Raw genomic sequence first — 27572 nt, forward strand, 5'->3', positions numbered from 1 at the left:
AATTAAGGTCTGAATAAGGACTACCAGACTATGTCAGTAATAATATCTACTTTTGATACAGTGCTTTTTATTCTGTCTCCCAAAGCAATTTAGTAAGAAGGAAAATATTTTTCTCATTTCTTTGCAGAGTAGGGAGGTGAGCTGACATGCTTAGATTCAGCATGCAACAGATGAATGACTAAAATAGTTTTGGAGTGCTGTATCCATTAATTCACACAGTTCAGCTAATTATTTGTTTGGAATGAAAATGTTTGGGTGGTGTCTGTTCAGGGAATTTGGAGGAGACTAGTGCCACGAAGAAGCCTGAGTATATAGAAAGAATCTTGCTGGAAGGAAATTGATAAATACTCTCATTGATGGATACATCAGCCTGGCAATGAAATACATGTTTTAATTATTACTTCCCCTTTTATGTTAGTATATATATAGTATACTTGTGTAGGCATATGAAGAGTGAAATTCAGCATGTGAACTCTGGAGCATAAGCCAGAATTCTGGATTCAAATCACTCTGAAATACAGATATTTTCAAATTCCATACAGTTATTCAGATCTGATTTACTTCTGTCTATATTGAAATGGTTGAAATCTTCATTTCTTAATGCAATTGAAGTTTTGGCTTTTTAGAACATTGAACCAAAGTCAGCATAGCCACTAATTTAAACATTTGAACTTGATCAGATGCAAAATAAGCACAAAGTCATAAGCAGAATTGTCACAGTCTGACATTTTAATTATGATTTGACAATGTAAACCACACATGAAACATGAGCAAGTAAATTACGCTAATTTTGCTCAACAAATTGAGCAAGTAAATTAAATGTAAAAGTAAATAAAGCAGTATTATCCCAAGAGCACCTCATACCGTGTCTGAAGGGAACCAATTTTAGGTTTTCACTTTTAAATCCATACTGTATTGAAGTTTGGATTCATGGTTGATTTAGATGTGAATTTGATTTAGTGTTGAATTTTAGCATCTTAATGGCTGTGAAACGTGTAATCTAGTTAGATTTTTCAAGGATCTTTGTGATGCATCTTCTGTTCTTTCTCTGTTCTATTTGATATTTTAAACTATATATTTATTTGTGAGTGCATATTTTAATATTAAAATTTTATCAGCTGAATGGCAAAAGCAAGTGTTCTGTTCAGAGATTTAAGTAAATATTGATACACTTTGCATTTCTTCAATTAAAAGTTTTAACCTGGAAAGTAAGATAGTTCCACATTGGCTGCAGGTATGCTTTTACAAGTAGCAATATTTCTCCTAAAAAGAGGCTCAACAATTTGCTAAAGTTTTCATAGAGCCACCCACCAAACAGGACGAAATAGTTTAGGCCTGATTGTCAAAAATTGGATGGAAGCTCTAGAAATCATCAGTGCTCATTCTTCATCATTTCAGACCATTCTAATATGGTATGTTTTTAAAGGATTTTTAAAAAGATACCTTGCTTCTACCAATCATGAAACTAAATACACTGTATTAACCATCCTGCAAGAATGGCACCAGCTGACTTTAAACTTGGAAAAGAATTTTGCATTATTCAAGAAGAACGTGTACTGTTGAACTGTTACTGTAGCTGCTAGTAAGTAATGTTCAGATGAATCCATTTGTATATGCAGTACAATGCAAGAAACATGAATCTTAGGGTAAAACTTTAACAGTTGTTCCTGTTGACATGTATAGAAAAGATAACCTAGGTGCCAGATGATCATTAATTACCTCGGAGAAACAGTGAACTTTGGGCCGGGGGCAGGGCGGGGAGGGGTGCCTAATAACTTGAGTTTACTCACCCTGTATTTTCCTTTTTGCTCTTTGTACCAAGGTTCAGCCATAGCATCTATACAAGGATTATTTGTAGGATATGATCTCAAGCAGCAGTTAAATAAAATGAAATGGTAATGACTATCATAAGATCATTTGAAAGATCTAAGTGTCTTTCAGATTTTAAAAAATACTTAAAAATAGAAAATATCCGTAAGCAAGTTGTTAACTCTTGCACAGATCTCAAAGTAACACAACAAAGATCATAATTTAAGTCATTTACTGTAAAAGCAAACCACTTCTGATTCCATTCTGCATGCATAGTTGAATCCGAGGGGAACTGCAACAACTATGAAGATTTCCAGTGTTCAGACAAATTTGGATCATGCCCACCCACATTATGAATTTCAGCCCTTAGGTAGTATTAACAATGAACCTCCAATGTCAACAGAACTGGCTTAATTTAAATGCGTAAATGTGCAAAACCAAATGAAAAAATACCATAGGAAAAAAAAGATTATTTGAAAACCCGTGTTTGTTTAACACTGACAGCATGGAGAAATAAGATAGGCTAAATAATTTATGAAATATCAGCCACAAATCTAAAAAGCCTGAAGGAAATATTTTAATACATAGCTCAATTATTACTAAATACACATGCACTGTGTTACAGAAAAAGAGTGCAGGTAGTCTGAGCTCAGAAACTTTGGTTTTAACTGAAGGAAGCAAAAATAATCGTTGCTGTTTCATATTTCAAAATTGATAGTATCCTAAAAGCATGTAATTTTGAGGCAGATAATGACAGCAATGGAGATACTACAGCATATCTGAAGACTACTTTTACAGCAACACTAAAATATACTAGGCCCAATATTAACACTAAGCAAGAAAAAGCAACCATAAAACATTACTTGCATGGCAGGTGTGAAAAATACATTATTGTAGTCTACAATTTGATGCTTACAGATTTTTTCTTAGATAAAAAACAGTGGCTTTGAAATTGCTCCTGAATATTTCACAGCCATTTATAGATTTATCTCTCCAGCCCAGTTCTTAATAGTCTCTGTTGAAAAACATTTGTGTATACGTGTGTGTATGAGGACTGGAAGCAATTTTAGGCCTTTATGCTGATCAACTTGCTTCTGCCTTCTTTCCTAGGAAGTGTGTAGAGAGCTCTGGTGCCTCAGCAAAAGTAACCGCTGTGTTACCAACAGCATTCCAGCAGCTGAAGGTACTCTTTGCCAAACAGGGAGCATTGAAAAGGGGGTAAGTACAAATCACTTCTTGTTTGAGGAAACAATTTATTGTTTAAAGGCTACAGAAAGAAAGAACTATAAAATTAAATTACTTATGAGCAACTTTAAGAGTTCAAAAAAAGAGTTGTTATTTCAGAATATGTTTGTGTCCTAATGGAAGTTTCCTACAGAATTATTTCAATAATGAAGCATTTATCCTCGCTATAAAATTCTACATCCTGGTTCAAAAAAAACCACAACCTGATACATACTCTGTATATTTTTTGAGTAGTTTTTGTAAAAACTCTTTAATTTAATCTTTATTAAATTCACAGCACTCTACCATAAAGGACTTAAAATTCTAAGTCTGGCATGGACTTTGAAAATGTATAACATAGATCTAGAGCCTGAACTCTTATTTTGTTAGAAAAAAAAAAAAGAAACTTTATTCCTTCAGATGTAAGCTGAATCATACGAACATATAGAAAAAATGTTGCCTTAATAAGAGGGTTTTCCAAAAGCCCATATTTCCTCATGATCTTTCATTTGATTTTGAATTGTTCTTTTACTATTTAGTTGTACTTACATGACTGTTTATCTTTAAGGGACTTTGCTGTGCGGTCTGATAAACTCTTCTACCTAACAGAAAAGTACAGAAAGTCAGTGTTGCAACAGATAAGTCTAGGGCTTCTGTATCTGAACATGTGAATTTTGATTTTTAAAACAATGTCTGTATATTTCAGACAAAGTTCTGAAACTTAGGTTTAGATTAAGAATAGTAATTGAATGTTACTCAATTAAAAAATCTATACAGATCTTAATGAGGAGAGAAAAATATTTTAATTATTAGTTTGCAGAAGATGTACTGGGGGAAAAAAGTTAATTCCATATGAGGTTTTCATGATAATATGTTTTATGCAAGTTTTTACAAAGTGAAGACAGCTTATTTTATTAAACAGTTTCCGGTATCTGAGAGCTGCTGCATCTGTCCATAAGATTTGCTGCTCTAGATTGGATTTTTTCCTACCATCTACTGACGTCTGTTCTCATTCTGACTTTTGCCATGCTATCTGGGCTAGTTTCAACAAAGATTACACTGCATTTTGACTTGTAATCTGATGTTTAGACAGAAAGAATGAAAGCTTTTGGGCACCTGTCACAGTTTATTAGTGCTTGTTGATGGCTTCATTCAGGGCCCGTGACCTAGCATTGTTCTGATGGCTTTTCCGTGATGAGTTTGGAAATATTGTTAAACTATGTTAAATAAATTTATTGAAGGGGTCATTTAAAATAATAGAGCACTTAGAGTTAGCCAGTGCAAATAGAGACCTTTGCATTCTACCAAAAATGTTTCCTTTTATTAGAGTAACAGAATATTGTAGAAGCCATACTCTTAAATCAACAGTCTAGGTTTATTTTGGAACCACCACTCCTTGTCAATGACAAGGAGCAATTTACCTTAATTTATATTTTTTAAACATGAGACTATAGTGAACAAGTTGAGGTACTTTAAGACACTTGCTGTGTCCACTTGCCGGAGGCTTTAATCAGGTTGCTCTCTACAAAACACCTTTTCCAGTCATCAGTATCTTGTTCCATCCTTAGATTTCAGAGAGAGATGAGAGAATCTCTGCTGTTGTACAAAGGCAAACTTTTCATGCCTGTTAATAGCATAGAATTCTATCTGTAAACTGAAGCTTCAAAGGTTTCTGTAAATGAATAGTTCCTGATAGCAAAAAACCAGAAAACAACAAGCATTTTCCAAATACGTAGTTCTCTTTGCCACACACTGAGGAGAAAATAATAGGTTACAATTCTATAACACTGTGTTATTGTTATTATTACTATTACATTTATATTGCAGTTACATTTAAAGGCCACAAACAAATTAGGCCCTATTTCACTGGACTCTGTCCAAATATATAATAAATGATGTTCCTGGCCCTAAAGACCTAACAAGATCTCAGAGTACTTAATCATATTTGGAGGGTCCTTTTCTGCTGTTAGTTACACTAATGTAAATTCAGTGTAACTATTAACTCAAAGCAAAATTTGGTGCAACGTGCAGTAATATCTTATTGGCAGAGTTGGGAGGGATTTCTACAATTAAAATGGCCTAACACTCTATTATAAAACCTTCTTTCAATTGCTTATATAAACCTGCCAAACTTGTAACTCTTTGGTTTGAAATTTTCCACAGTAGATGTCTGCCTATGCCTGAAGGTTTTTAGAGTGTTTTCCATAAAAGTTACTCAGCTGTTTTCTGCATACAGGGAAAAAGAATAGAGTGGTTTCTTGCTACTGATGGAACTTGTACATCTGTTCTGTTTCGGAGCTTTAATATGTGCATGCTTTGGTGAAGGGTTTTACGTATCGGCTGGGTTCAAAAAGGTACACTTTTTCCTAATTTGTAATAATAATTTTAAATATACATGAAGATTCTCTCTGGTATACCCAGAGATGTGTTTGTGAAGGTAAACTAACTGATAGACTTTTTAAAAAATTCTGATGAGGAAATGGTGCATATAAAACAAGACAAAACTGACAAGAATGCTTATTTTGTCTTTGAATTTCAAGTAAGAAAAAAGTAACTTTTTCTAACATTGTTGTTTGGATCCACGCTAGGGCTGTAAATGAGGGGCAAATGTGCAAAAAGTGAAAACACAGTGTGCTGAAAGGATGGTTTGGATAGCTAGAATGTGTGATAATTTAAGTTATTATTGGACGTTAAGTTTTCTTGCAAAATAATTGTAGAAGTAATGACTGAAACACATTGTTGAAATTGAGATGGCAAATTTAAATTGAATTAATCTTTTTCCCCCTACAAAAGATGAAAACAATTTTCCTTAATATTAGAGTACTTGGTGTGTGTGTTCTAAAAGCACACTATTATTAATCTTAGTTCTGTTAAGCAGCTAATATTCATATAAAAGTGATCTCAAATGTTCCACAGTATCAGGTTTTATTTTACTTTTACTGATCTGTAGAAGAAAAATTTCAGACAGTTTACATTATTCACAGTGTGTTTTACACATTTTATACATATTCAAAAGCATCACCGCTGTATTTCTAGTTGAACTAATTGAAAGTTATTTGTTCAATGTTAGAGAAGAATTAACATTTCAGTTCTAAACCTTTCATTCCTTTTAAAATAGCTGTCACCTCCTCTTGTTTCTTCATATACTCGTTACTCAATAAACCTTACTTCAGTATAGCAGATCAGTTTGCTGTAATTTGTGGAGGAACCATATTACTGTAGTCCCATTAGAAATAATTACATCACTAAATTATTAGAAGTAATATTTCATTAGAAGTAATTAAGACTTTTTGATAATTTTTAATTACTCTGACAAGAGATTCTGTGCATCACTGGCTTCTGGTGGAAAAAAAAGTTCACTAGAAAATTAGGAAGAGATGCAGAAGTTAGCAGTAATTCCTTAGATTTAACTTAAGTAAAGGAGAGAAACGGGCTTTTAAGGGATTTTTACAGGGCAGTACAGGAATGTGGAAGACAATGTTTGCATGACAGAGGATATTACTGAGTACAGGGATTTTACACAGCTTTGGAAAAATAAAGCAGGTAAAATGCACCTGCCTATTATATGCAGTCATAATAGTATTGAGTAAGGATGGCTTGCGTGTTCTCTTTTACGTATGTGATGTTCTTGTGGGTTTAACTTCAATTCTGAGTGTCTTCCATTTCTTAACTTTGATTTTGACATGTTTGTAAAATATAGAATGTATTTTAAATTAAATTATTAGCATACATTTTTACTCTTGGAAGCATTTTAATTTTTAGCTTTTGACTTAAGCATTAGATAACTATTCATGTACTTGTGTGGCACCTTCAGTAATCTCCTTGCAGCATTCTGTTATCTTCAGTTAATAAAATCTTAATCACCACTGTAATGAGAAGAAAACCAGAAGATTTTGATGTCTCGTGTATTTCACACAAGTACTTCATTCTGCATCATAGCTGTGCCATTAGAGACATTGCAAAACACTGCTGTATGGTTATATCTGTACCAGCTAAAAATGTAAGTTCCCTATATGGACAGCTTTATGTGTTATGCAGACATTCAGTGATAACCTGGATTTAAGCAAAGCTCTGTATGAAGGGTACGTTCCTCTGATGGATGCCAGCTTATTGGCATAAACCTCTGATCTGTAAATTTAGAGCTCCAAGAAGGACAAACCCTCCTTTCCTCAGTAGAACTCCGTGAAACCTTGTGTCTTTGTTTTTTTGCTGAAGACAGATGTGATAGGTTGACCACATCCAGAATCTGGGCCCCCACCCAGTCACTCGCTCACTACCCACCCAGGGATGAGGGAGAGAATCAGAAGGGCAAAAGTGACAAAACTCATAGGCTGAGGTAGACTGTTTAATAGGTGAATGGAAAAGAGAGAAAGCGAAGAGAGATCAAAGGCAATCACTCACTACCTTCTACCAGCAGACTGTTGCCCAGCCAGGCTCTGAGCAGTGCCTACTTTGGAAACACCCCGCCCCCAGTTTTACTGATGAGTATGATATAGGGTATGGGATATCCCTTTGGACAATTTAGCTCAGCTGACCCTGCTGTGACCCCTCCCAGCCTCTTGCCTGCTCTTAGCTCTGGGTGGCAGGTTGAGAAGCCAAGAAAGCCTTGGTGGTGTGCAAGCACTGTCCAGCAATCGCTAAAACATTGTTGTGTTATCCACACTGCTCACAAACCTGAAATGTAGCACCATAGGGGCTTCTGTGAGGAGAAGTCTGTCCTGGCCAGACCTGGTAGAAAAGGCAATGCATTTTGAACTTGAGATCTAGGACAGTCTGCTTTCTCTCTTCTGTAGAAAGCAGTTTGTTTTTTGTTACTCTAATTGATAGAGGATGAGGCTTATAAATAGAAATATGCTGGATTATAACAGCTATGTTTTAAAACAGGTACAGTACTGACAGAGAGAATAGAGATCATGGAGGATAAAAATCTTTTGATAGAAGAAAAAAGCGTGAATGTGGCTAGAAAAATAATGCTACAGGTTTCACTTACTGACGTGGAAGTAACAAGGACATGACATAATAAGGAAATACATTAAATGGTAGTGTGTGTTTGTGTGCAGAACTGTTGTAGCTGGGTGCATTTGCTGATGATAAGCTACACATTTTAATATTCATATATAATTTTAATGTGCCTGAGAGCTGCACACTTAGACTGACATGTTTGACAGTCTAGAAGTACCTTCTACTCAAATGAAACTTTGAATGAAAAAATAAGGATTTTTATTCTCTTCTTTAATGTTCTGTACAATCCTCGTTGATATTGAACTCATATTAATTATTTTTTTTATTTTTCTGTGAGTAATGACTAAAAGTTAAATTCTCTTTTCAGTTACTTTCAGAAGAATCTAGAGTAATTCAGGTCATTGTGAATGGCTGTATTTACTTGTTTACGTATGTCTCACATTGCTGGGACTAAGGCTTTAGGTGAGCCTTAAGGCTCAGGAGAAGAGAAAACTTGGCTTTGCCGTACCTATTAGTAGGAAGTCAACCCTGAGTCTTCCAGTAGTGCTTTTGGGTGGACAGGGATATGTCTATCTGTCCATGTTTTCTGTGCATGTCTCAAGTTTTTTTTTGTCAAATTCATATGGTTGATTTTGGACACAGAAGTTGTCTGTGTTTCCTTTTGGGAAAGGGTCAATACTGTGTCTGTTATGGGAATTCAAGGGAGTTAAACAGCAGATGCCCACCTTTTGGAAGGAAAATGTGCAGATTCAGGTCACAGCAGATCTGAGGCTATGCTCTGTTTGTGTCACCTAAGCCTATAACAGCGGTAAAGGGTTGTCTAAGCAAGCTACTGCATATGCTCAGTGATGCAGTGGACACCAAAATGTGGATCAGTCTGTGGGCTTCAGGATTATTTCTGAATGGTTTAAAAAAGATTTCTGACTAATGAAATGATAAACTTATTTTAAGAGTTAGACAATTGTTGAAATTGTCATTTTGTGTGTCTGATGTAAGTAATCAGTAAGTCTGTAAGTAATCATTTTGGAAAGTTTTAAGTGTTTGCATGAGTCAAGTATACATACTCATTCTGTTGCTGAAGAAGTGGCCAGTCACTGTTATATAATGGTTTTCTGTACCACGTCTAATGGTTTGGCACTACTTTTATTATGTCTATAGGGTTAGTGTAAATGAAGTACTGCAACAAATTCTTCTTTCATTGTAACCTTGTCCAGATTTTCTTTTTTACAATGTAAGTGAATACTTTCTTAAAAATACCATCAGGGGAATTTTTCATTTTGTGTAATGAGGCTCCTACATGAATCCTGAGTGGAGGGTGTTTTACTAAACTGATCTTAGAAATGGATCTTAGTGTTTAAAAGAATGTAAGCAACTTGCAGTTCCTTTAAGGAGGATGTATGAAGAAAGAAGAAAATCTTATTTTAAGCTTGCTTTAACTTCTGGTGTGTGTTATGGACCTATAATTCAGGACTTAGTGAAGACAATTAACAAATCACACACCCCCTCACCAATGTCTAAACATGGCTAGAAGAAGTAAAATATTAGGCTTGTTATCTATACAGAGAATGCTAATGCCTATAATTGGTCATTGCCTGACCCTTATATTTTTCTGTCCTGATAACTCTGTCAGCCTGGAAGCTAATTTTGTGTTTTTTTGTTAAATCTTTCAGTGGTGTTATCAGGGAGAGTGCGTACCTTTCGGCACTTGGCCCCAGAGCATAGATGGGGGTTGGGGTCCGTGGTCAATATGGGGAGAGTGCAGCAGGACCTGCGGGGGAGGAGTCTCCTCATCTATAAGACACTGTGACAGTCCAGCGTAAGTAGCTAAAGTAAGCCGCAGCCAACAAAAAGACGCATTTGGAAATTATTCAACACTGTGGTTGCACATGTTATCTGTAAAAATGTTTCACTGGTGTGCCAACATTTGTCTTCAAAATAGCAGACAGAAACACTTAAGCAGGAGAAGTTCACTAGACATACTTTTAACATTTTTAATATATCTTATGTACCATAAAGATAGCTGGATTTATATTTAGCAGTAACCAGAATAGTTTCTGTTCTGTAACTTGCTGTTCATGTAAAATATATTTAAATTATGCCTTAGATAGATTTCTTTCTTCAGACAGATTACCTCTAATGCTTGTCTGAGATACAAAATAATTATTACCAGTTATTAAAAAAAAAACACAGTATTTACAAGCTTTTGCATACAACTGCTTACATTTAAACTATAGTTAGTAATGTTATATTGCATGCAATACATGTATATGCTGTCACATCCAACACTTAGTTATGACTTCCCACTGGCTCTTAAAACAATCCAGCAACTTCTCTCCTTGCCACTACTCCCTGTTGGTCCATCTACTCTTTCTCAAAAGGGGTCAGCTTCTCCACTAGAGCTTGGTCTGTTGTGTGTATCTGTACTGGTCCTATAATCTATCTTCTTTCCAATGTCCTGACCGCTGTTCCAGAGAAGGTCTGTCAGGTAAGTGCTCCACTCTCTGTCACTAGCACTTCTCAGATGAGGAATACTTACTTATTTCCATTGGTCTTCTTTGCTGAATGAATCACTGCTTTTTTTCTGTTGGTGTTTGCCCTGTTCTGGTTGCCTCATCACAGCTATAGGTCTTTGCAGAAGGATAGTTTTAGTACTCCATACTTTGTTCTTTTCATGTCCCATAATCACTATTTCCATCACCATTATTATTTTTAAGACCACTTTTTCTTGAAAACGTTAAACTTTTGAAATTCTTTTGTGAAAATCCATTCTTTGGCTTTTGCCACTCCTTTCTTGTCTTCTCCTCTCTGTACACTTAGGTTCCTTGTTGCTTGTACCCATGTTTTGCAAGCTAGGGTATGCATCGGCTTTCCACTGCGCTCTGCAAGACAAACACCGTAATGTCACATTGCTGCTGCTTAAGGTGGTCTGTTACCTCCTGTTATTAGCAATAACTATCCAATCTGGCAACTAGCACTACTTACTGAATGGTTTCAAAAGCAAAAATTATCCACATGCATTGATAACATGTCAGACTATGGTGCTGAGAGAATAGTAAATTAAATTAATTATTTTTTCACATCGGTATATTAAAATGGTAGTGAAGTCTTTTGTTTACAGCATGAGTAATTTCCCGAGATTTTTTAACTATTCCTCCTCTCACCACCTATGTTTTAAATGTTTAACAGTACAACAAGCAAATGCATTGTTGGGGGTGGGGTGTGTCTGCATTAGGAAAAAAATGCCTTTTGGTTCAAGGATAGTGTTGCCTGGCTAAATATGTGTAATGTGAAAAACAGTATTGATTTTCTTTTTAGTTAATTGTAAATCCTTTTATTTTTTATTATAAGGCAAACACCAAGTGTTTTTCCTTGCTGCTTTCGAGTTATGAACCAAAGAGCTGATGTCTGATTAATCTTCCATTTAAGTCAATGTTAATTCATTACTTGACCTCTTGCAGAAGACAGATAAGGTTCTTGAACAGTTTGGGAACTTAAGAGCCAGTGTCTTATTTGCACTAATAGAAACCTGCCTACTCTGGAGTTTCTTCATATGTAATACTGCTTAATTAAAATCAGAATCGGATTCTTGAACTAGAAAATGCAGTCTTTGCTGGCTCCAGTATTTACCAGGCAGTGTTTCTTCATTTTGTTTTATTTCCAAATGTAATACGAGAAGATTAAAAAAAAAAAAGTATCACATACGTTGTTTACACATTTCTCATTGTAGTTTTACAAAGCATGCAAATAATTAAAACCAATGCTTTTTCAGTATGTTCAAAATACAGTTAAACTGTATTGCCTGGAATCTATGCCAACTAGTTGAGTAGTATATGAGTGATGATTTTCAAGTACCCAGTATTCTGTTGTATCTGCTCCAATTCAAGTCAATGCTACAATTAGTATTAAATAAAATATTTTAAAATCTCAGCTTAAAACTTCCATGCAATTAAAATATATGTCTCTTGGACTTGTATTTATACTAATAATGCCGTAGGGTATCTTATCAATTTGTGTTTATACTAATACATATACTAACACATAAAACATGTTTTTCCAGGCCTTCAGGTGGAGGCAAATATTGTCTTGGAGAAAGGAAGCGGTATCGCTCCTGTAATACTGATGTAAGTAAATTTTGTTCCACTGTGAGTGTGTAATCAACTTGCCTGTTCTGCATTTTAGCAGCAATGGATGCATTTTTTTCCATGTTCCGAAAATCTGTCAGTTCTGCATTTTGTTGGGAAACGGTCCTGTAGGGCACTTCTATATTGCAGGTACCCTACATGTTCTGCTATATGTTAGGATACCTATCTCAATGTAATGCCCGGTTGGTGCCTTTGTGTGAAGGCCTGGAGTGAGTTCAACTTGAACATCCATGTTAAAGGTGAACAAGGAGCATTCCACATCAGAGCAAAGGTCTGTCTGGCCCAGCGTCTTGTCTCCCAGCAGTGGCCAGTAACAAGTGTTTTAAGGAAAAATTGCAAACTTCTGGCAGCCAAGGCATGGCTTTTCCATGGATATACCGTGTGAGTTTCCAGAAGCTGGGTGTCTAAAGATTCCTTGAGCTGCACATTATATCTGTACCATGTTAAGTACCACAAATGGAAGTATCCTCCATGAATCACTTTTAAACCCTCTTATTTATTTTATACCTTTATAGCTTCCAGTGCTAATGTGTTACACAGTCCTCTTACACATTCTGTGAAAATGTATTTCTTTTGGTGTGTTTAAACCTGCTGTTTTGCCATCAGGTGTCTGCTGGTTCTTGTATTACCAAAATGATCATGCAGTTTTATTTTAGAGCTGAGCCCATCAAATAATGAACTACGGGTGCGGGGGTGGGGCAGAGTATAAATCAAAGTATGAAACTAAATTACAAATTCAAGGAGGTTAAAAATTGAACAAGAAGAAAGTACACAACAATAAATAATTTGACTGGTAAGTTTCCAAGTCAGTAACACTGCAAACATAAACAGGCTTTCCTATTATTTTAGCTTCAAATTCATCTTAATTTTCTTCTTAAATCAAGAAAATTCATAAGAGTTGGAGAGTCTGTACCTAAGAGTGTTATTTCACTTGTTTATCTTTTGATGTATTTCAGGAAAAAATACAGTAGTTAAGATTCAATATTCCTTGGAAAAAACCTTGTTTTTATGATCATCACTGATTATCATAAGTAATAGTTCTGCAAAATTGTTGTGGAGGTTACTCCCATTATTAGGCAGTCAGTATTACAAGTTTCCAAATTAAAAATTACTTTCCAACTGCTAATTACAGCTGCTCTGTTCACACAGCCAAGTGTCTTGGCCACAGTGTTGTAAGAGAAACTGAAGCTGAGCTCCTTGTCCAGTAGCACCTGTAAAACTTTTCCAGTCATACAGTCCTCCAAATTGCAGTGTACCGTTCTGAAACTTTGACCATCTTTTTTCTGTAGATGTGGTTTTTTGTAGTTGGCTGTCTTTGTTCAATTTTCTTTTAAATGGATCCAGCTTATCTGATGATCTGCTGTAGTTAATTTACCTTCCTCTTTATTTTTGCTCAGAGATATTTTTGTAATTGGGAGACTTCATAAGCAAGAATTTTCATAGTTCTGATTCACAGATGAAAATGTTGTGTAACAGTGTGTTTCTTATTCTTACAGTTGATAGGAAATTCACCTACAAATTAATCAGCTAAGTGATGATTCCTTATTGTAATCTGTCGAAATCTCTTGGTCAATGTTTAATGAATTTAATATATGTTTTACTGAACTAGTACAATTTTGTTTCTGTTTTTTTTTCAGTCAGAATGTTGTGTACTAGTAAGTTAAGTGCCTTATCAAAAATCTAAGCATATTCCATAATCCTTTTAATTTAATCAGGAATTGTAAAAAGTTTTAGTTGATAAAACCTGTTCTTACACAAAATACTGATTTGTATCATTATTTTTCTTTTAAACCAGTATCTGTCAAGTCTGTGCCAACTTTTCAATTTTTTCAAATAATGAACTTTTTACATTAGCACTGTCTCAGTTTGTACGCACAGTCTTAAGATTTGTTAAAAATCCACATGGGCACACTGGAACCCTTCTTCCTTAACTTTTTGAGGACTCTTGTGAGGTAGTTGTCCAGGCATTCTTATTTAAAATCTTTATCTCCGATAGATATTATTTAGCATCTGCCACAGTAACTAGTGTAGAAGAAAGTTTACATAATACACAAATATACCTCATATATAAATATACCTATATATCCCTCACAAATGTGCAATGGTTTTTAATGCTTTTTTATTATTAACATTCATACCATAGCTGCCTAGTGATACCGTTGAAATGTGGCTAGGATTTGCTTTATTCTTATCATATTTTATTTCTTATTGTCGGATACTTTTCAGACAGTTTTATTCTTAGTTGGTTTTGCTTCCCTTATTCTCTCTTTATTACTGTGAAGAAGCTTACAGGGTCACAGAAGGACCATCTAGAAGGTATGTGAGGAGGCCATACAGGCTAATTCCCTGTCTCAAAGGCAGAATGAACTGTCATTAAACCATTCTTAACTGATGGTTAGGAAATGGACCCTGTTTTTGAAATACCTCCAGTCCCCGGATTTAATTAGGATTCTTTTATATGCTTACAGTCAGACAGTTTTCATAAAATATATGTTTTCCCATCCTTTAAAGACCCTTACTTACTCCTTCCCCAGTGAGAAGACAGCTGATAATATTCACTCTATGGGAGCCTTTCCTCTGTTTGAAGAATACTATTGTGTCTGTTTAGGCTTTACACTAGATAGCCTCTGTGTTAATAACCTTTGAGATTTAGATTAGATATCAGGAAGAAATTTTTTGCTGTGAGAGTGGTGAGGCACTGGAACAGGTTGTCCAAAGAAGTTGTGGATGCCCCATCCCTGGATGAGGGGAAGGTTGGATGAAGGCCAGGTTGGATGAGGCTTTGAGCAATCTGGTCTAGTGGAACGTGTCCCTGCCCTTGGCAGGGGGGTTGGAACTGATGATCTTCAAAGGTCCCTTCCAACCCTAACCATCCTTGATTCTATGATGATCTCAGTGGCATACATCTTCTTGAAGTGTGGTGCCCAAACCTCAGCACAGGATTCTAGCTGAGGCCTGTCAGAGATAAGTACAACTTCGAACTTAGTCTGTCATCTTAGTGATGGGATTCCATTTATTCATTTCAGTATTGCATTCTTTTTTCTTAAAGGAGTGACAATATTTACTTAATCTGTGTTGATCCCTAATGCCCAAATCTCTTTCTTAAGAGCTGCTAGTTAGGAAGACATTCCTCTGCTTGTGTTTGCACAGTTGATTGTACCTACTGAAGTGCAGTAATTTGCATCCATTGCTTTATTTCAAATCACAGCTCCAATTTATCAAAATCCTTCAAAATTGTAGTCCTCTATTCCAAAATGTTTGTTCCCTACCTACACTCAGATTTCAATGTATAATTTAAACAAGATTTTGGAAAGGAAACCTTGCGTTTCGTTGTCTAGGTCTTAAAAGCAAATCTTGAACAATTGGCTACTTGTGCCAGGCAATTTGGAAATGCCATTCTTACAGTTTGACAGCAAAAAATCTTTTTAGCATGTTTTTTGGGTATGTTTTTCCAGTACATAAACATATTAGTACTTACAGAAGTTTAAATTTACTGCCTTAATGGTTTTGATGATTCTATTTCTTTTATAGTAATATTTAGGGTTCTACGTAACTAAGAATTGCTGAGACAAGTAGAGTTTGTTTCAAGATTTATGATAGTCCTTAATGCTTGACGTTTGTAGTGGAATGGTATGTGTGATTAATGTAAGCGTTAAGAGCATGCAAATCTGTCATTGTTTTTATGAATTATGTGTTGTTTGTACGTCTTTTCTGTTGAGGTTTATTTTGCAGTGTCAACATTCATTGCCTATCTGTAATTTTCAGTGTAGCACTCCCTAAAGCTCCTACTATTCATAAACCAAAAAAACCTCATTTTGACTTCATTTTTCCTTCAGAGATGAGTTAGTTCTGTTGCTCTTTCTTTTGACCATTTTAGTTCTTTGGAAACAGTGCACACAATCCTACTAGGCTTATTTCTCATCAAACACTTCCAAAGCCATATATGACTTCTCAATTCAAAAGGCATTTACTAATGTAAACATTGAGATCAAGAAAGAACATTAGCTAATGAGTTCTGGAAACAAAAGGGTGGTAGAAGGAACACACTCATCAGAAACTTATTTTCTGCCACCAATAACACTATCTCTAACAAAATCATACGTATTTTTTCAACCGAAGTACTTTTAATTAAAAAAAATACAAAATACTAATAGAATTGCAGGGCACATAATTACTCCTAACTCATTGTCTGATTTAAAACATGTATAGGACGTGAAGTTTAATTTGATATACATCTAAAATTGTAAAAGCCTCGTAAGTTTTTATGTACAATAAGAAATATGTTTTGCTTACAAATTCTGTGAGTGGTTTATCTATATAAAATTTGTGTGTATATGTACCTTTACAAGATTCTTGTTCTTCAGTCTTTTCTTGTAATAGAAGGTAAGCAAATGTTTTTTGTTGGTTCTTCCATTATGCATACATTCACAGATACTGTTCATTGCTTTCATGATTTTAATATTTTCAAGCTTCCTTTTTTTCTAAACCACATTAATGTAAAGAGTTATGTCTTGGAACAGTGCTTAAGTTTCAGCTGTTAGCCTTCTGGCTGTGTTTCTCATCTGTGAGGTGTAGTATAGCATTTTGTTAACAGGGAACACAATGAGTTCAATTATTAAAGTCTGCCTGACTTTAAACTTCAAGATAAACAGATTTCTGTGAGATAAGATGTTTGGTGTCATGTTAATGTTGGTTCAGTGATTTGTTAAAACTTTAGATTATTTATTTTTGCTTCAGTCGTAAAAATTTTAATGTTCTTATAAAGACAAATTTAAAAAAAACCTCTAAATTTTAATTATTTCATTATCTTCTTCTCAGGACCTTCTTCAGACCTGATTTTAAGTTATTGTACGTTTGTTAGATTCCTGCCTCATGATTTGCACTCTCCTAAAAAGGCATTTGGAAACACAAGCAGCTTGTTGCTTGACATGAGTTATCCATGTATTGTAACTGTATGAAAAAAGTGAAGTATCTTGCCTAATATAGAGACACAGTTATTGCATATTTACTTTGGGAAGAGAATGTACACTAAGAGACAGCACCAAAGAGCTGACACTTTGTAAATGCATATTGTAGCTTACCTTGGAGTAACTTTTTTACATTACTATACCTATGATTTTCATAGAATGATAGAATCATAGAATACCAGGTTGGAAGGGACCTCAAGGATCATCTGGTCCAACCTTTCTTGGCAAAAGCACTGTCTAGACAAGATGGCCCAGCAAACTGTCCAGCTGAATGTTAAGTGTCCGATGCTGGGGGATCCACCACTTCCCGGGGGAGATTGTTCCAATGGCTGATTGTTTTCATTGTGAAAAATTTTCCTCTTGTGTCCAATTAGAATCACCCCAGAGTAACTTCTACCCACTGTATCCCTCCACGTTTCTATGTGACTCCTTGCAAAAAGGGAGTCTCCATCTTCTTTGTAGCCGCCCTTTAAAGCACTCCTCCCTCTATTGTGTTATCAGTTGTCAGTTTTGTTGAGTGTAAACTCTTCCCCATTAGCATTTTTTTAAAAAAAAAGTTAATTAAATCTTTTTAAAGAGTATAAATATGGAAGTCTTGATCTTTCTTCACTAATCTTTGCATTTTATTGTTTTGTCCTAGTACAACTATTTAGAAAAATAATGGTATTGGGGGGGTGATTTAGTTAACTTCTAAGGGGTACTTGGTGCAGTTAAAATACCAGCCATGTAAATTAGTACCTAAGCAAGTGGGACTGAAGAACAGGGAGCAGTGACCAGTATTGGGGAGATTCAGACTCAAGCTTTGACATGGGTCAGGACTGATCCTTCTACTGCTTGGAGAATATGATGCAAAGAGGCAAATTTAATGTGTGTTATTATTAAAAAAACTTGGAAAATTCTTATTATTTTATTTGCATAGTTATTTTTTATTCTCAGTGTTACCATCTGAGGGGTTACTGAATTAAAGAAGTTACACTACTTAATTTTTTCACCAGGAAATGTTATATATTCAAAAATATATTTTTACTTAGAAGGAGATAATTGAGTGATTTGTAGAGAAAATTTAAATACTGCCTAATGTCCACTATTTATGTTTATATCGCAACAGCTTCAAAATTGGAGAAAAATTTTCTAGTTTTTGAATCATACTGCAATAACTGTCTGTTATAAGAGTTTGATTAATGTATACTGAGAACTATAATTATTTTGTTAATATTTGCATTGTGCAGTAGATTTTTATCATACATGTTCATAGATATCCTTTCACTTCAATGCACTTCAGAGTCCTGAACAGTGCCGTCTTAGATACAGAGGAAGACAAGTAAAACTGTCATAAAATGGGGTCGTCTGTTAACCATAAAATGGTGATGTTTATTAACACCTCTGATTTCTGTCAAACAAATTCTTTTCTCTTTCAGACTAAATATGGTTTTAATCTGTATTTCAAATACTTTGTCTGATGAAACTTGAAATTTCAGCAGGTACTTAAACATTGATAACAATATTTAATGTGCTATGTAATTTCTGGGTATATTCAAGATTAGTTGTCAGTATTATTTTGAACCTATGGATGAAAAATGTGAGAAATAGCAAAGAATTCTGATTCTGCTGTAATTCTTGCTGAGATGAATTTCACTTACTTCTACCCTTATTCCAAGTAAAAAAAAGATACTTTACAGTTTTGTAATTGGTAATGCAAAGTAATGAAAAGGTAAATGAAGGCAGTTTTTACTTCTTCACATGTGAAGACTGGTAAAAATCAGAGCCAAACATGATAATCTGTTCTCTTTCTCAGCCTTACACAATGCTTTTGTCAAGGCTACAAATAAGCAGAGGTGATACAGCTCTCTAGAAAGTGTTTGAATTTTTTTATTGATGTCTTAATAACATGTCTCAGTATAGCTGCTTAATACAGTATAACTGAGCCTACAGTTCTTACCAAAAAGATTTTGTTTTAATTTTTTTGTGTGTTTTTAATGTGTGTTTGTAAGGAGGTACCTGATGGAGTGATTATGAAGCATAGTTTGATGTGATTCTGATTGTCCAGTTTTATGGAAAATGTTGTGTAACACTTACTTTTGTTTAAATTACTTCAGTTACTGCATGCCAGCCTAAGATTGCAAAATAGACCCTTCAACTGTAAAGCAATAAAGCAAGTTTCAGAGTCAGAGCCACAAGATAAAGGAGGGAACCACCTCCTAGTCTCTTGCACGATTATGTTTGCAATATAAGCATATAAGCATTTCCTTTTATGTTGATATTTGTAAGAAATTATTCCTTTTCTTCTCTTTATTATTTTAGCCATGTCCTTCAGGGGCCCGTGATTTTCGAGAGAAGCAATGTGCAGATTTTGACAATATGCCTTTCCGGGGAAAGTATTATAACTGGAAACCCTACACTGGAGGTAATGGTTAGCTCTGCAGAAGTGTTATCATGTGTGAAGTCTTCAAAATTATCTCAATGTCATATAGAGAGTAATGTTTGTAAATAGAATGTTTTGATTAAAATACAATGAGCTACATTTGCTTGTACTTTTGTCAGTTGCTGAAAATGTTGCAAAGAGCCATCTCTATTCTGGTAGAGTTCTATTTTACTGTGTAGGAGAGTGAGCATTGTTGTAGGGACTGTACTTTAAAAATATGGATCCCTTCTCCCCCTGTAATTAGAGGATGGAATTAAGAGATTCCATAGGTGATCTGTAAGTGCCTTTCATGCTACAGTGATAGGTTTAGTATAAAAAAATCTCGCAATAAGTTTTCTTTTCTTAAGGTCAGAATAGTAGGAAAAGGAGAAAGAAGCATTTATGAGGGTCTCTAAAGACTACTTCAATAATTGAATTATACATAATTGCACTGTATATATTTTGTAGCAGGGAAGAGAGTTGTGATTTCTTTTTGAGACAATTTAATCAAGTTTGGTTATGTTTCTGTTGTTCAAAGTTCATAGGTTGCCCTTTTATTATTTTGGTTTTTCCTGTTCTAAACCCTGACTAAATAAGTCCGTGTTCCCCCTTGTATTTTTTTATTTTATTGACTTAAACGGTCTCATTCTTAGCTATTTTATATTGAAAGCCTAAAAAGGATCATTGTGATTGCGTGGTCTGAGCTGTAGTGTAATTCAATAGGACTAAATTCCTAATTGAAATAGTCTAATCTTGGTTTTGATATTTATCCTGATATACTTTAGCACTAAATTATTTTGTTATTCTTGTTTTTCAACTGGTGAAGTGGTATCCTTATTGTTTTAAATTGTTCAACAATCATTAGGGTTGTATTAACATAATGGAATCGTTATGGAGCCAGCCAACCTTGCCATATCTTACTATGCGAAATAATCTTTTTTGCAAGAAAGAAGAGTCAAGTAGAGAAATCAATAAAGGGAAGTTAAATAAAGTGTATACATTATATGTGTCAGGTATGAGATTATAAATTTCAGATGTTTATGCTTATATATTTTCAACTAATTGTTAACTTTGCAAGATTTCTGTTGGGCTTTTTTTTTCATTTGTTTTTGTTGTCCAGGTGGGGTTAAACCATGTGCATTAAACTGCTTGGCTGAAGGTTATAATTTTTACACTGAACGTGCTCCTGCAGTAATAGATGGGACTCAGTGCAATGCTGATTCACTGGATATCTGTATCAATGGAGAATGCAAGGTTACAAAAGTTACTTATGGATTCCTTTGTTGTGTCTGCTATCTCTTACCTTTAATTATGGTACTTGTTTGTTACTTACAGGAAACAGGAGTGTTGACAGGTCAATTTGTTCATTGAAGAGTAAGATTGAGACAAAAAGATTAAAATGGTATTGCATAAATTAGACAAATCATTTGAATTTCGGTAGCTTCTCACAGACATTCATAGAACGTTCATTTTGCCTTATTTTTTCTTGCTTTATGGTTTCTGTTGAAGAAATGATGTAAAGGGCAACAGGAGATGAACAGATTCCTTTCACTGTTTCAAGGCCTGTTCCCATCGTTCCAATTAGAACACCACTCTAGCTGCAAAACAGTAAATGTTACGTATTGATCTGTTTCTCTTTACCTAGTTCATGCTGTTTCAAACAATTCTGCTGTTAATGTACTTGATACAGAAGGTTGTCACTATTGCTCTGTAGTTGAAGGAAAAAGTGTATAGTGATGCAACTTTTTGCCCATTTACTAAAACTCTGATTATCTTGTAAGATTCCTATAGAACTGTGTTACATTAATTTGAATAGAATTGGAGGTTTGTGACATTTTTTTGGTTATATACATCCCACTGCTGCTTCAGTTTAGGAAAGTGTTTAATTATTAAGTCTAGATATCTGAACAGTGCTGGTGACTCTAAAATTATTTGATCTCACTGAAACTGCTAATGTAACTAAAGCTTAACCCAATGTTTAAGTTCTTTGCTAAATTGAGGGCTGAAGATGTGTTTGTTGAATAACTTGATGAGACCAAAAGCACTTGCTATGAATTAGTAAACTAACAGGAAAAAAAAAAACCACAAAACGCACAAGAAGTAACCTGTGGGATTCTGGTGTACTTTATACCTGAGGAGATTTGAGTAGTTTTGATAAATATTTTAAAACTAATAATCAGACTAAATCTCAGGTTGAGAATTAGGTATGTAATAAAGTTGGGCCTCTGTCTTCTTGGTGAATCAGAAAGTTGAAATGTAAAGTGTTAGAATGATACTATTTTGTCAACTAATTAAAGCATTTTACCTTCTCTAGTGACCTATGTATTACCTGTTTACAAGACGATAGATAATATTGCTAGATAGTAAACTAAGTTAGGTAGCTGTCTCCCTTTTTTGCATAAAACAAATTAAAAATTGACAATCTGCAGTGTTCATTCTGTTTACATCGTACTTGGTCATTCTCTATTTTTAAAGGATCCAGCGGTCTCTGTTTTCATTAGCTTTGTAATAGAGCTGAATCAATAAGTTGATCATCATTCACTGTACATAGATTTCTCAAGTAGATAGTCAGAAGTATAGTGTACTTTTTATGATCAGTTATAGCACCTCTTTTTTCCAAAGGCTTTTGAATCCTATCTAATACAGCATGTAACTCAGCTTCTCAATAAGTTTCATTCAGCATTCATTCTTACAGTGACGTCATCCACACTTTACATTCAAACTTGTGAAAATAATTGCAAGTTTTGCCTGGAGGATATGAAATATTGTTTCGGAACCTGTAAATACCTTTGGGAACAATAATACTGTTTATGCTGCATAAATGTTTAAGGAACACACAGCAAATGTTTACCTTAACAAAGCAATACGGATGGAACACAGTTAGTTGTTGTAATATTAAAAAAAAAGTCACTAATCATTTATTGATAAGAGTAATAATTACATTGCTTGTAAAATGCTGTGAGATCCCTTCCTGAAAGTCACAGTAGAAGTACAAAGTACTTGCTAATCAAGATTTGGTAACAACCCAGAATATGGATTGTTCGCCTTTTTATTTTCTTTCTCTGTTAAGTGAAAACCCACTTAGGTAACAGCTATCAAAAAAACAGAGTAGATAAAAAGAAGAACTGAATATCTCAAACTGGAGAGAAACACTTCAAAAAACCTATTAAGATAGTGGTGCAAGACAGTCAGCCTATTAAAATAATTCTTTTTATCTGTTCTCAGCATGTAGGTTGTGATAATATTTTGGGATCTGATGCTAAGGAAGATAGATGCCGTGTTTGTGGAGGAGATGGGAGTACATGTGAAGCTATTGAAGGTTTCTTCAATGATTCGTTGCCCAGAGGAGGTACACACATAGATGTCCAGTCTATTACACAGTACATTTAGATGACTGTTTAGCAAATAACAGTGCTGCGTTGATTTCCAGCATGGCATTGCAGCTGGTCATTCAGTTTGACTCCTTTTGCCTCATTGTTTCCTTTTTCTGTATTAGTTTGGATTTGTGTGAAATACAACATGTTTCATTACTGAATATTTAGTTCTCATGGTCTTTAATGCACCTAAAAAGAAGTGGGTGCAGGTTTTTTCTTATTATTTAGTTATGGTGGTATAGTAAGAGTAATGTTTTGGTATGATTTTAATGTAATGATTTTAACATTAATGTTGCAGTTTTAGTGTTACCAGTTTTGGGCTCCCAAATACAGGAAAGGGTTGATAGACTGGAGTGAGTTCAGTTCAGTGAGGGACCACAAAGATTATTGGGGTCTGGAGTGCTTGCCCCTCTGTGAGGAGAGGCTGAGAGAGCTGGGCTTATTTAGCCTGGAGAAGAGGAGGTTTGTGGGGACCTAGTATTAGCCTTCCAATACCTATGAGGAGGTTCTGGAGAAGACAGTCCCAGGCTCTTCACAGTAGTGGGAGAAGAGGCAGTGGCTATAAATTGAAACAAAACAAGTGCTGACAAAATGGAAGGGAAAACTTTTTCCCAAGGAGGAAAGTCCAGCAGTGAATCAGGTTGCCCACAAAGGTTGTACAGTTTCCATCTTTGGAGTTTTTCACAACCCCAGCAGGATGAAGTGCTGAGTAACTTGGTCTGATCTCCTAGATGACCCTGCTTGTAGCAGGAACTTGAAGTAAATGACTGTCTAAGGTCTTCTCCAACCTGAATTATCCTGTGGTCCTGAGGTCATTTTATACATTAATTACTTGTGATACACTGTTGGAAAGACTTTATTAGCACTTTAAAAAAAGGAGTTCCTGACTACATGGTAAGTTCTTGCTATCACTTTCAACTTTTTGTATGAAATTTGAAGTTTTCCTTTATATCCCATGAAAGAAAATGTTCAAGTACATTTGAATCCAATATCTCGTAATAATTTTTAGTAGTAAATAATTTATTAATAGTTAGTTTCATTACTAATATTGATTAATGTAAACAACAACAAATAAAATTTACCTTTGTCTTATAGGCTATATGGAAGTGATTCAAATTCCAAGAGGTTCTGTGCACATTGAAATAAGAGAAGTGGCAATGTCGAAGAATTACATTGGTAAGAGCATGGCTTAAATAGGAGACCATTATAAAGTCAGTTTGTGATTTGAAGGTACATTTCCTGGTTTTACCAAACCATAGACATAGAAGAAGAAGCAGAGGGAATTGTTAACTGTTAATATTAGATTGAGATCAGACTATTGCAGTATTTGCTTGAGATGTATTCTCTTGAATGGAGCTAATGACGTACGTAATGTGATTTCTCATCCACTCAATGCAAAATTAGGTCAACTTCGCTGTAGTTATGGTGTCAGGCTTGAGCTGAAGTGGATGAGGAACACTCAACTGTCCCACTCTGAGGTAGTGCCTTCCATCTGGGAAGTCCCTGGTCTTGTGGGATTATGCTATTTTAAAACACAGTTTTGTTCTTGGAAGGATTATTCCTAATTACTTAAATGCGAACAATAAGGTCTCCTTATCTTAAGGCAATTTAGTGTATTAATTCCTGTTTCTGTGTTGCTGTGTTGTAGGGACCAGGTGCCATCTGTGTTTTATAGATAAGGAAAGTAAGGTGCAGAAAAAATGAGGTCTTTAATTGACATCTTTCAGAAAGCCTGTTGTAAAGCACACAATTAAATTCCAGATTGTTATTCCTTTCTTTAAAGACTGTGTTAAATTTGCTTTCTGTTTTTTTTAATGCTGATAAGTACAAATCTGGCTTTGTTGAGCTCAAGACAGCATGCATTCCTGAAAGTCTCTATTCCCTGATTTGCGTAGCAGTCAGTACACAGTAGTGCAAGAACACACATTTCTTAGTCAAAAATAGATTAAAGAGCTGATTAGTTGTACAACAAACTAACAGATTAAAACAATCAAAAGTTATTACCTGTTTAGCCTGAACAGCAGCTGATAAGGCAACTTTTGTCAGTCTGTACTCCATGTAGTTGATAGATGTGACACTGACATGTGGAATAGATTGTGATGCCTGTAAGTGTGAGTTAGAAGGGCAATTATCCTCCTAGGTTCATAGTTCCTGAATCGATTGTATTGATAATAATGGTACCTTTTACTGTTGGATGCCTACTTTTCTTTCTGCTGGCCCCCAGCCTTCTGTAATTCAACAGATAATCAATCGTCTCCCTTGATTCTGCAGGAGCAATAACACTACTACTCCAGCAGCAGAGTGCTTATTATTCTTTCAGCATCACACTCCCCTGGCCCCTCCCTCATGTCAAAATGTACTGCGGGTAAGGTTGCTTATATATCCTACAGTGACATTTCAAACAGAGGTGGTGGGAGAGAGGCCTACAATGCATCCTATCATGGTCATTTTCTGCTAAGAACTATTCCAGAGGCAGCTGAAAACCAGAACAAAGAAGATAACTTTTAGGTACTACAATTAAGTTTGTTCCTCTATTTTATAAGTAGAGGGACGAGCATTTAGATTCACACCATCTGTATAAAATGAAAGAAAAATGTAATTTTTTTTGCCTAAATAAAAAATACAGAGAACTTCATTGATATTTAATCTAGACACAGATCTAAAAATGTAAAGTGGTGCGTGAACACTTTTTGTACGTGCTTATCACAATTCCAAGGGGTTTCATGAGTTTTAGGCTCTCTCTTCACTACCTTGCTTCATGCCACAGAAGCCCAAATGGAGGATTCCTCTCTTTCATTGGTTTCCTGTGTTTCCAGCTTTCAAAGGTGCCATTATATCCTAATGAAAGATAATCTTACTAAGTTGGAGGGGCCATATAATTTTGTGATGGGATGTTTTGTCATGAGTGTGAACCAGATCACAATTTTAGGATCACCAATTTCTGGGGAAGGGAAGGCTTCTAATTTGTCTGCTCCCTTAAAAGAACTGTACAAGCACAATGGTAGTTAAAAATTAGTTTGTTATGTTAAAATATATACCTCAAGGGTATTGTTTTATGGATATTTCTTTAGTGGCAGTGTCAAATTTACAGCTCCTTCCCTGTCTTTATGGAGTTCCTTCTGTTGTTCCAGGACAGCTGTTTGAGTGGCCACACCATGAACCAGATTAGAGAACTGATTCAGCTGAAAGTAACCATTTACACATAATATTATATTTTGGTTTATGGGCACTGCTGCCAAATATGTGACCGCAGTCTAAGAAATCAATGTCTCAATTTAGAAGTATACAAAAAAAGAAAAAAACCCCTCTTTCTCTGTAGTTGTCACACTGGCTTCAGAGTTTCTTCTTTGTTCATTTCAGTTAGCAGGCTTTCAAACTAACTTGCAAGAAGCATTGTGTGGTTCCTTAACCTAAGATCCAGTTCTCTTGCAAGCTATGACTTCAAATTTAGGCTGCAGTTAGACATTTGGCAATTCAGTTAGCTCAGTCAGCACTTGTCCTCCCTCCCCCTGTCTCTGGCTGATCATTTCTGCACCAATATCGCTCTTAGTGTTGTGATGGCAAAAGCACGTTTCTGCAGCTGCATATGTAATTCGGTAGTTCAAACTGATCTGTCCGACAAATAGCCCAGCAACAACAAAATTGCATTATGCCACTGTGTTGTCATTGTCGTGTAATTATATTACCGGACTGCTGTTCGCAACTGTGTGGCTTTCACCTATGGGTAACAACTGACATTAGGTAAATCTATTTACAGAATGCAAATGTATTTTTCTTTGTCAATCAGGTAAAAAATAAACTGCTTTGCTTCTGGATATACATTAATTTAAGTGTGTATAGCATACATACAATTGATAGCGTATAATTTCAGAATTATTAGTTATGTAAACATGTATGAGAACATTTGTTCTCCTGCAATCATTTGTATTTCTTATTGTTTTTCCTATGTCTCAAATAATGTAAATAAAGATTTCACTTCCTTATTTGCTCTTAGTACATCCTAGACATACTGACAAGGAAATGTTTGGGATTGAGTGGCACAGTAAGAGACACTTAATATGTCTCGGTAGCTTTGGGGAGACCCTATGACCTTCTTTTAATTAATCTAGATTTTGTAAAAGCAGGATGGGTACAAATTTTGGCTATGTGGAAATGGAACCACTGATGAAACAAAATACTGCTGTTCAGTGGTAACATGGTTATTTCATAGACCTGCATAAAAATAGATAAGTAGTGAAGTACTTCTGCTTTCTTCTAGAACAGTACTGCTTGCGATCTGTCTTGTTTCTCCCATACTCACTTTTTTTTACTATCTCCTTCTTGTACTACAAAACCTATATAGACAGTAAGGAATCTGAATGAATTAGAGAATTCCAGACAAGTGAATGTGTCAGAGCTAGCTGTTTTACTCAAAGCACATGAGTAAATCTAGGGAAGTCAGTGGACTAAGATTTATGCTGTAGAAAGAAATTTCTTTCCAGACCTTATGGTGCAGATAGAAGTGGTTACTTATCCCTGCTGAATATGGCTGTCACCAACAGAACATTACTGCCTGTTCAACTATGTGCTGCTCATGTGTGGGCTCTCTGACCTGTTTTAGTCAGTTTGATCATCACTGAGACATTTTCCCTAACTGTTTAAGGTAAACTATCTGTCCACACAGATGTAGTTGAGAATACAACTTGGTCATAAG

General features: G+C 35.2%; 1 protein-coding gene across 1 annotated transcript in view; it reads left to right on the forward strand.

The window, feature by feature from the left end:
* ADAMTS6 (ADAM metallopeptidase with thrombospondin type 1 motif, 6) overlaps nt 1-27572 on the forward strand; it is a gene marked incomplete at its 3' end in the record, with an annotated part of 68376 nt that overhangs the window by 37205 nt on the left and 3599 nt on the right. The window contains exons 7-13 of the mRNA XM_010075329.1: nt 2920-3027; nt 9666-9811; nt 12053-12116; nt 19406-19508; nt 20626-20759; nt 22731-22854; nt 23975-24055. Of these exons, the coding sequence (XP_010073631.1) occupies nt 2920-3027; nt 9666-9811; nt 12053-12116; nt 19406-19508; nt 20626-20759; nt 22731-22854; nt 23975-24055 (760 nt within the window). The remainder of the gene's footprint in view (nt 1-2919; nt 3028-9665; nt 9812-12052; nt 12117-19405; nt 19509-20625; nt 20760-22730; nt 22855-23974; nt 24056-27572) is intronic.

This window comes from Pterocles gutturalis, unplaced genomic scaffold (assembly GCF_000699245.1).
Source record: "Pterocles gutturalis isolate BGI_N339 unplaced genomic scaffold, ASM69924v1 scaffold15972, whole genome shotgun sequence".
Lineage (NCBI taxonomy): Eukaryota > Metazoa > Chordata > Aves > Pterocliformes > Pteroclidae > Pterocles > Pterocles gutturalis.